Below are 11006 nucleotides of genomic sequence, written 5' to 3'. Positions count from 1 at the left end.
GAGGAGGAAGCAAAGGTGGAATACATAGTAGATGGAATAATCGACGACGAGAACAATAAGGCTGTATTGTACGGCGCTACGTCAATCAAAGAGTTGAGGAAGAGGTTAGTGATGTACGAAGAGCAGAAGAGTCGCAGAGTAAAGTCGATTGTGAAGCCGGCTAAAACCCAGAAGAACGGGAAGCCCAGTCAATCTGTAGATGCAATGAAGAAAAGAAGATGCTTCATTTGCGGTAGTGAGGATCATCTAAGTGTTAAGTGTCCGGAGAGGGGAGAAGGTGTTAGGTGTTTCAAATGCAACGAGCTTGGACATGTGGCGGCGAATTGTACAGCGCGACAAGTAAAGACTTACGTAATCTCAAGACCGGAGAGGAAAAAGTACGTGAAGGACGTGTCGATAGATGGCTGCAGGTTTGTCTCGTTAGTGGATACAGGTAGTGACCTTACGTTCATACGAGCGGATGAGTATGTGAGGTTAGGATCACCACCTCTGGGAAACTGCAAACTTAAGTTTGATGGTTTTGGTTCCGCTGGCAATAGTACCTGGGGCGAGTTCACAAGGGTAATGACGGTCGACGGGTACGACTTTACTGTCACTCTGCATGTTGTCTCGAATAAGGTAATGACAAGACACAGTCTACTCTTAGGTACCGACTTTTTAGACCAGGTAGAGTTGCGAGTCAAACGGGGCAAGGTGACATTTTTACGACTCGACGATCAGACCGACGGTCACGAGGACGCGCCGGATGTACTGAGGGCAAACGCGATAGAACAATCCGACGAGATCGACTTGTCACATGTACGAGAATCTCATTACCGTGAAGCCATTCGGGATATTATTAAAGGGTATAGGCCGGAGAAGAAGAGAGACGTCGGGATAACCGCGAAAATAGTTCTGAAAAGCGACAAACCGGTAGCGCGAAGACCGCGAAGACTGGCGCCGTCGGAAAGAAAGGAAGTAGATGATCTGATGGAAGCGTGGATAAACGAGGGTGTCATCAAATCGTCAGACTTGGAGTATGCGAGTCCGATAGGTGTAGTTAGAAAGAAAGATTTGTGTGTGCGTGTGGCTAGATGGGCCTTGTTACTAGGCGAGATTAAGTATCAGGTGTGTCATCGGCCGGGGAAAAGTATGCAGCATGTAGATGCTCCGAGTAGGAACCCCCTGCCGAGCACTATGTATGTAACGGAGAGTGAAGACGGGCTGATTGCACGGTTGAGAAGGGCACAGAACGAGGACATCGAAGTCCGTAGGATTTTGGACGCCGCAACGTGCAGTCAGGCCGATGGGCAGGTAGTAAGAAACAATATTTTGTGTAAGGAGTGTGAGGACGATGTGCTAATAGTAGTATCGAAGGCGATGCGGGCTCAGGTAGTCAGGCAAGCGCACAAGCGTGGGCATTTCGAGGTTACCAAAACAGAAGCTATGGTCAAGAAGGACTTCTGGTTCAAGGGGTTACGCGAAAAGGTCGAACACGTGGTATCCAACCGCCTTGACTGTAGCCTAACCGAGCGAAACATAGGTAAGCTAGAAGGGAACCTGCGAAATTACAAGAAAAGAAGAAAGCGTGTGAAGCAGTACCGAAGGAAGGACCCGCACACACCTCGATTTTATGAAGCCTTGGGTCCTGAACGCCGAAGTGACGCATCTGATGACAGCGAGATAAAAGGCAACATCTGAGGGCAGATGTTATTGCAGGATGGCCGAATGTAGTATCGTGGACGAAAGGCCTGGGAAATATCGGGCGAACTATGAACAGTGTCGCGAGAGCCGAGGCGCCGTCGGGCCCATCAATGTGTCATCGGTCTTTTCAAGTGCATAGTTTCGTGGAAAAGACCTACGTGACCCTGGCTACGAGCGTCTGCAGAACACGTGTGCGGTGGGCCTAGGAAAAGGACAACAGAATGCGACAACGGCCAGAAAGGGGCAGTCGAGAAACAGAGTGCGAGTCGAGGAGCAGAGTGTGCGAGTCGAGGAGCAGAGTGCGAGCGGAGGAGCCGAGTGCGAGTTGAGCGGAGACGGAGGTTGCGAGTGGCGTTGCCGATAGAGTGTGGATTGCGCTGTTTTCTGTACGTTTGGTGTGAATAGTTCAAGTTAAGCCACAACCGTCTTTTCTGTCTGATTAACATCTCTATTGTCCACTTTTTGTAAACATATTACATCACGATATTACACGTATGTCTTTCCGTTAAGCGAATGTTACAGTTTGTTTGCAAAAGTCAGTTTTTAGATTATAGAATCGTAGATAGAATTTAGAGGATAGAAACTTTTAGTAGTCACTTTTAGTTTAGTAAAGTCTTATCGACAATAAGCAGACTACGTTATGATACAACGATTCCAACTGAAGATTTCTATCGACATCACGAATTCGATGGCTTCCAAATTTTCTTCTCTGCAATCTCAGACGCTCAACTCGAAAGAATCTTTTAGATCCCCCGACAAACACTCGACTCAGGTTATCTATTATCGTAATCTTCCTACGGGATTTTTTTTAACTGCGTTGCGTTAACGAATAACGGGATAACATCACGTTTCTCTCAACGCCTTTCAACGTTCTACAACTTTTATTCTTTGCAAATCCCTGTCTCTATATGATAAACGCTGGTTATCCGCGGAAGGAGCGAGGACAACAAAGTGTTACTCAATGATCAAAGACAGGAAGATCCTAGTACGCGATAACGTTACTAATTTCCAATTACGATATGTGTGATTACGTAACATCTGCTGTCTGCATAATGCGTTAACGATCCGCGCGTTGATCGCATAAATATAAATCGAAGGGAATGGAATCGCTCGAAACTCATGCAACTATCCGCAGGTGTTTAAAATCGTGTTTTTACACCGCCAACGTAACGTCACGCCAGTCGAATCGAAAAATTATTACTAGACAGAGAAGGTGAACAAAAAACGAGGTAAATAGGCTACCGATTGAATAATATCATAACGATCGTATCTCTGGTTTTTGCTCGTCTTTTATATTTGTTTCAAATGTATAAAATATAATCGTATCGATATCGTCCACGATTAAAGCCATCCATCCGCCATCGACGAGGAACGAACGATTATATTTTATCATTTATGCGAATCCTTCTCTTCTCTTCTTTCTCTATTTACGCCCCTCGCCTTGCTTCGTACCGCCGATGATTCATAATTCGATGCACCTGAACAGCTGGAACCTCGCAGATTTTTCCGTACGATAACAAACGTGTTTTTGATGGCCTGCTTTAAACCGTGACGATCGCCATGACGTGCATCAATTGTCGAATGATGTAGTGCGACGATACTCCTACGCAACTTTTTTTACGCTCTTTTTTCCTCTATTTTTTCTTCCTGTGTGTTATCACATGATCATGAGATACCTGTATAGAAGATGCAAAGAATCTGTGAAGAATTTACAGATATTTAAGATTATCATAATGATTAAGCAAAAGCTAAGACGCAAAATATTGTGCTCAAGATGTAATTATGTAATATTTACTCAATTTCTAGAAGACTGTTTATATCTTGTTGTTATTCTTGATATGGAGATAAATATAGTATACTTTATTAAGACCTAGATAAAAGACTTTTTTCTCGTTTCTCTTCTCTTACTTAATCACTAAGAGTTATATAACGTTTATTCGATAATTCTACTTCTCCTGACCTTTCCACAAATGGTTGTTTATATCTCGACATTCTTGGTACTTTTAATCAAATTTTAATAACAGTACTTTACTCGTCAGAAGTAAATAAAAAAGCTCTAAGTAGAAGCAAGGATTTACTTACCTTTCCTTTCTCGAATCTCAGTTAGCAATGTTGTTCCTCTTGAAAGATTCTCCAAGTTTCCAAGACAATTTCCACGCTGGTAACATTGTATATATTTCAAGTATCGTGAACCACAGGAACTTGTTGAGGCAATATTGAAGAAAGCAAAGAGAATGAAGAAATTGTAGGTACTATGAGAGGCTACTCCTTCTTTCACAACTTATTTTCTCTTCGTTTGGGGGGAAAAACACAAATGAACGTAACGGTTGGTTTCATATACGTTTCAGAAATCTGCTACTATCGCATGGAGGAGAATCCTGAAAAGAAGGAAGCGAGGAAGAATCAACTTTTGAACGAAACAATACCATTTTACTTGACTAAATTCGACCAGATTATTGGCAAAAATAAAGGATATATCATTCCTTCTACCGTAAGATTTTTTATCCAAATTTAATGTTAAAATTTTTAGTCTTTGTGCAAACTGGGCCATGTTGTCCATAAAAAATTATTGAAACTTTGTTGCGACAAGACAGCTTTAATTGTTGAGAGCAGAGTGTATCTTTAAAATTCACTCCTGTTAGTTTATGTACAAATGAATTTGCCAAGATTTTCAGCTTTTAGATAATTATTCATGTATCTTCCTCATCAAGTTTGATAGAAATTATTACTATCGTAATCAAAGCAAAGATTAAGATATGTAAAATCATTTCTCTGGATATGACACTCTTGTTTAATGAGTGATAAATGATACCATTCGAAATATCATATTTATATAATATATAATGATACTTACAAGTGTAATCACTTAAGTACAGATATCTGAATTTTTCTCACTGTCACTGACATAGATACGTATTATCGTCCCTTAGATTACTTGACCAGTTTATTTCTTTCATCACTGTGCTATTATATAACAATAATAAATAGTCACATTAAATTAATTTAGTATGATTATGTTGTTTAATAATACGTGTTTCATTGCAAAATATTTAGCGATTGAAGGGCTCATAGGAAACATGAAAGTGAAAGAATACTAGAATCTAGAGTTTACGATTTCAATTTCTTTAACGAGATATTTATCATATTACACAATTCCTGTAAATGTATTTGTAATTATATCGCCGAAGAATTGTATTTAATTAAGCTATGAAGTTGTGGAATCGTGAGAAGGATTATTTTTATAGAACTGTCTAATTTCCATTCGACATTGATTCAGGATACACATTACTCTTTTTTACATAATACCAGTTTTGTCATTTTTAATTAACAAATACCTCCAAAGGTTGAAGTTTCTAAAATTATCCATTAAATTCTGACAATAAAATAAAAATCCAAATTCTTCCTAAAAAGCTAGTGATCTTTAGTTAAGAGTTCGATTTTTCACATTTTTCAAGGTAAATTAAAAAAATTGTTTAATAGAGGAGGTACAAAATAAATGTATACAAACCTTTTTTCAGACGACATGGGCGGACTTCGTATTTACAGCGGCCCTTGAAAATTACGAGTATATGTTTGGGGCATCAGCTTTAGATAAATATCCAGCTCTTCGAGCATTGAAGAGAAGGATTCATAGTATACCGGCCATTTCTGATTGGCTGATTAGGCGCCCATTCACCAACAGTTAAAAAGCTAAAAACGTGTGGAAAAAAGATGACCAGTACACCAGTATATATATATATGTACGCTGGCATCGCTATGTTGGTAAATGTTCGATGTTATACGTGTCGTAAAATGTAACAGTTCTATTTAAAAAAAAAAATTTCGTTTCTATGAGTACGTTAAAAGTTTAACTATAAAAAGTCTCATCTGAGCTGTGCTCCTTTATGGAAGGTATTATTGTGTTTGAAAGAACACAATATATAATAAATGTATGTATGTTGTATAATAAATGTATGTTCTTTCGAAAAAAGTTCGAAAATTTTCTTTCTTTTATTCGTACTTAACTTTTTAATAAAATGCACGATTAATTCTTGTGTCTCGTTTAAACAGCTTTTGGTCTATCGTTATTTCGAATTATTTGAACATCGTGTGAATTTACTATTTAATTTTACAATATCATTTACTATATAATTTTACAATTATAATTTTACAATATCAATAATTTACAATAAGTGAGGGAAAAATCATTGAATGTTATATCTAGATGTCTATATACTATTTTAAACAATACTTAACTCGAGATACTCGTTTCGTCTCTTCATGATACTTACTGGCAATACCGAGTACAAATATGATGTTCTTTGAAAATAAAAAATGGATTTGAAAACGTTAATGCACGTAAATTAAATTTGGTTTGGACATATATGACACAATTTGTATGGACAATGAAGAGTACGAATCTACGAATTTCGAGGTAAAAGTATTGATATATGTATCGATATTTCTGGTCGTTACAATATCTCTAATCAATACAAAGTTCTAACTGAATGTTAGAATGTTAAACGTTAAAACGTTTAAAACGTTAAAATGTAATAATAAAGTATAAAGTATAATAAAGTATAAAGTATAATAAAGTATAAAGTATAATAAAGTATAAAGTATAATTTCGTCTGTGGTATAATCTTTCTATTCCATTTTGTTACGTCGCACCGCGAGCAATATGGCAACCAGATGTCACCGGATACTCGCAGCGTATCCTCTATAGTTTCAAGTACCTTCCATAAATCTCATAGATTTCCTAGAAAAGGTCCTTCAAACCAAACAAACGTCTGTTTCCGAAGAATTTCTAAAGACTATTGTCTACCCCGACTGGACAAGGGAAAGTTAGTTTTTCTCACGTATGCTGCAACTTTCCTCCCACTAACCACTTTCTCTCGAGGGCGGTTAAGACCCTTCGTTAACCAATTAACAACGAAGCCACTTCCTTCACTCTCCTAACTAAAATCGTCACCAACAAATCCGTATGGTCCCGTGCGCTAGACACACCCATCCTTAGCTTTCCTCCGAGACAGTATCGTCTCCCAAGACAGTACTGATTTCACATCCTCCGAACGGTCAATATCCTTCCACCGGGTAGGACACACCCACAGATCAGTCACTCATTCATCTCGTACATATTCTCAACGCGAGAATTGATTGTAATTTCAACAAATAAATAAAAAAAAAAAATCTCGTACATACGCACCAGCGTAACTGCCTTCGTTATAAGTTGTTGGAATAAACGGTGAAATATAACTTACTATACTGTGTCATATTCATTTAACCACCTCTTATCTTAACCGAAACAGGGGAACGACTACTTCGCGGCGTCGATTCACCGAATCGTAGCGAGAATTTACGCCTCTCGCTACTGCGACTGCGTCTCTCCGCGAACGGTCGTAACACATTGATCGACAGAAGTACTAAACTCTAATAACATAAATTTATATATTTTCTATTTCCCAGCCACCAGTTTTATAGATTTTTCTATCTTCTGTACTACTTTTATCCCTTTTATTTTTTCTTACATGAGATTATTGTAAATTTAATATCATTTGTTCGCAATATTTGTTATTTATCTTTCCTTGAATTTGAAATTTCGCGCTTCAATGTTATGTGTTGTTCGACGTTTTATCGAACGATGTTTATCGAACTAGTTTATGAATACATACATAATCATTAAAGAATCTATAAACCTTACTAGTTTGTTTTTACTAAGTTTTGTTACAGAAAACATGTTCTCATAAGTTTTCAACTTTAATTTATGGAAATTTATTAACCTTAAACTATAAAATCATTCAATGAGTCTTTCCGGATGTTTTTATGTAGTCATAATTTCACATATCAGCACAGCTCCACCAATAGGATAAGAGTTACATGGAAGCAACAGAGGGGAAGAAGAACATATAGAGATCTAAAGGTTATTTTTGTCTCATTCAAGTTTCTGTTAACCGGCTTGGAAATTTCCTGTGCTTGTTTCGACTTTGAAGTCTTAAAAAAAAAATTGTAAGTAAATAGTATATATATAGCATATATATCCTAAATCAAAGTTTCTCTTTATAAATAATAAACCGTTTAAAAACTATATTTTGTATGTTTTTTCCTTATTCATAATTAAATAATAAATATGAAATACTTCTACAGAAAGCCGACATCCTTCAATTAACCGAACAGCAGATGATTTAAAAATTAGTAGTTGAAAGAAATAAATGTTATTACATGTTCATAATTGATCGATAAATTTAAGTATACAATTAGAAAATGTTTCTTCTTTATTGATAACTAAATAATACAGATAAGATACAAGATACTTGTACGAAAAGTCGGCGCGTCGTTCAATTAACGGAACAGCAGAGGATTTGAAAATTAGTAGTTGAAAGAAATAAATGTTATCATATGTTCATAATTGATCGATAAATTTAAGTATGCAATTAGAAAATGTTTCTTAAGTTTGGAAGAATATATAATCATGCTGAATGTTTTGTAGTTACGAAAGTTGTATACAAACATACATTGTACATACGACTAGTAATGGTACTAAATTACTGTTAGAGGGTCTTGGGTGTATAGAACCATATGGTTAAATTAATACTAGAGATAACGAATCGTGCGAATGTAATTAATATTTTGAAATGCGTTGTTTGCATTAATTGATAGTTTTCTTATAAACTTTTTTATAAACAATTTCATTGCTATAGAAAAAAGATAAATGCCGGTAATATGTCTATCCTACTTAAATAGAAAGTGCAATATTTTGTTATAATATTTGGCGCAAGTTTATACATTATTACATCCAAAAATAATATTCTTTTTATATCTAAGCTATATTAAAATATAAAGATACAAATAGCTATGCGAGTAGTTAGTAGTTGATGCTTTTTACTTAAATTGTCTTATACTTCATAATTTGTAATAATATAATTCTTGTCATCAATGATTCTTCGTTTTTACTTTGTATATATTATACTTGCAGGAAGATGCCGCTCTATAAATTGACTTACTTCCCAGTTACGGCATTGGCAGAACCAATCCGTTCTTCTTCAGCTATGCTAGTATTCCATTTGAAGATGAACGTATCAAAAAGGACGTCTGGCCAGAAATAAAGCCCTGTAAGCTTAAAATTTAAAGAAATTCTGTTTCTTAAATCTCATCTTTCCTAATTTAACTAAAGTAGCTAAATAAAGTAGAACACAATTATGCAGAGTATAGCAGAGATTATTGTTTACTCTCCATTGCTCTATAAGATATGTGGGAGAACAATAGGTATTGTTAAGGAGACAATGCCCTTTGTTTGCTGATAAATTATCAATAAATTAAATTATATCTTTCCAAAACAGATAACAGGAAGCTAGATATTTAAGAAGCATCATAATCTGTTTGTTCGATAGAATCTTTGATTCTATTAGTTGTATGTTTTTAGTGACTCCTTATGGCCAGCTTCCTATGCTCGTAGCTGATAGAAGGAAGGTTGCTCGGTCTACAGCTATTTGCCGTTACTTAGCCAAACAATATGACTTAGCTGGAAAGACTGACTGGGCAAATCTCCATATTGATGCCACTGTTGATACTATTCATGATATTCGTCATAGTGAGTATCCAGTGCTGTTTTGCATAAATCTTATGAGAATCTTGATAACAGATAGCACATATCTGTTCAGGTATTTATTAGTTGAAATCCGATTTAATATTTGATTTAATCGAACGATACACGTATGTCAACAATACAAGACAAAGGATTAAAAAGGATTGTAATTCTATCTTCAGTATCATTTAAATTTCGCACAACACTGTATTCAAATTAGTATAACATTAGCGAATAGTATTTAACTGAAAACAAATTTTCAGAAATTGCCGCCTTCCACTATGAGGAGGACGAGAAGGTCAAAGCTGCAAAACGCAAGGCTGCTGAAGAGACGCTGCCGTTCATTTTAGAACGTTTGGACCAGCAAGTGAAGGAAAATGACGGCTACTTTTACGATGGTACTCTCTCTTGGGCTGATTTAACATTCGTTGCTCTGCTCGATTATTTGAACTTTATGTACAAGTCTGATCTGATCAAGAATTACGAGAATCTGAAGCTGCTGGAGAAAAAGGTCCTCCTTCTGCCCAAGATCAAAAACTGGATTGAGAGACGCCCAGTTAGCGAATTCTAAACTTCACGATTGCTTATGGTTTTATAAGCGTTTAAAGATTGCGGTCTTAGTGTGTTGAGGGAATGAAGAACGAATCGTGTTGATGGAAGTTTGTATGGAATATACTGATTGCTTTTAACATTCATTAGTTCCAGTTATTACTGATATTTTTGTCATTTAGTTAGGGTTTTCCCTTTAGATTACGTTGTGATAGAGAACAATTATTTGTGTATTCCTGTTAGAATTTAATCTTGGAATTAGGATTAATATTCTGTGGAAGACACAATGTTTATGTTGAAATAATATAATGTGATATTTATTAAACAATTATTTCGAGAGTTATAAATGTGCGTTCTGGAATGTAGACAGTTGGCTAGTTATTCACAGACTGACTGCCTTAGTGACCTGTGGCGCTTGTAAAGATTTTGAACCCTCACTCTCTATAATGAGTGTGACCTGAGTAGATGTCTGTGTAACGTCACGTGCCACGGAACCTTCTAGCAGCTTCTCGATACAAAGCGCTACGCTGTCAAGGCGCGACACCGACGTGCCCAATGTTCCATCCATATCCTTATGTTTCTTCCGCCGAGTTCTCGGAAGAGCATGCACGCGCCAGCCGCCGCGGTACATCTAACGAACGTACGCTAGTGGGGATGGCGCTGGGCAACGAATGGAAGAATCTGTACGATCAAACACTCTATCCGCATGCGACTGATATCGTTGTATTCCAACAATTCCTACAGAAACATACGAACTATATAAACTGTTGACACGATGTTGTGCTTTTGTATTATAGAGATAATAATAAAACCATCAAACAATCATTAATTATGTTTTTTATTATATTCATTAAGAATTGGAGATTACCTCCTTGGTGATCTTGATAATATCGTATTTTACAAATGTTGAACAAAAAAAAATGTATGATTATTTTATTCAATACATTATGAGGGTTGCTTTAAAAAAAATACGAGTTACATATTTCTTTGAAAAAAGTATGATTTTTGTCGATACAATAATGTTCTTCTGTTATCGCTTTAAAGTTGAGTACTTCGTTGATTACACGAGAGAACTCGCCTACAGCAAACAAGATACGACCGTGTGTAAAGTAATTAATCTGTTTGCTCGTTGCTAGCTACACATAAGGCTTGCGTAAAAAAAGATATGCATTTCAGTTCAGGCGGAGAATTATGTAGGAAGTCATTTTGTCGA

General features: G+C 36.4%; 1 protein-coding gene and 1 pseudogene across 2 annotated transcripts; both read left to right on the top strand.

Moving 5' to 3' along the window:
- The first annotated feature begins 3653 nt into the window (after positions 1-3653).
- Positions 3654-5662, top strand: LOC143304507 (glutathione S-transferase-like). Its single transcript, XM_076626981.1, has 2 exons — positions 3654-4174; positions 5202-5662. The coding sequence occupies exons 1-2, from the start codon at positions 3938-3940 to the stop codon at positions 5367-5369; spliced, it is 405 nt and encodes a 134-aa protein (XP_076483096.1). The 5' UTR covers positions 3654-3937; the 3' UTR covers positions 5370-5662.
- Positions 5663-8639: 2977 nt separating this feature from the next.
- LOC143304519 (glutathione S-transferase-like) lies at positions 8640-10622 on the top strand (annotated as a pseudogene). Its single transcript, XR_013061178.1, has 3 exons — positions 8640-8771; positions 9083-9250; positions 9508-10622. The product of XR_013061178.1 is annotated as a glutathione S-transferase-like (transcript).
- The last annotated feature ends 384 nt before the right edge of the window (positions 10623-11006 follow it).

This window comes from Bombus vancouverensis, unplaced genomic scaffold (assembly GCF_051014615.1).
Source record: "Bombus vancouverensis nearcticus unplaced genomic scaffold, iyBomVanc1_principal scaffold0038, whole genome shotgun sequence".
Taxonomy (NCBI): domain Eukaryota; kingdom Metazoa; phylum Arthropoda; class Insecta; order Hymenoptera; family Apidae; genus Bombus; species Bombus vancouverensis.
This window is presented reverse-complemented; position numbering and strand designations above follow the sequence as displayed.

Coding starts and splice junctions, on each gene's coding strand:
- LOC143304507 (XM_076626981.1), top strand. CDS start 3,938: ATGAGAGGCTACTCCTTCTTTCACAACTTATTTTCTCTTCGTTTGGGG. Junction 4,175..5,201: donor GATATATCATTCCTTCTACC/GTAAGATTTTTT, acceptor ACCTTTTTTCAG/ACGACATGGGCGGACTTCGT.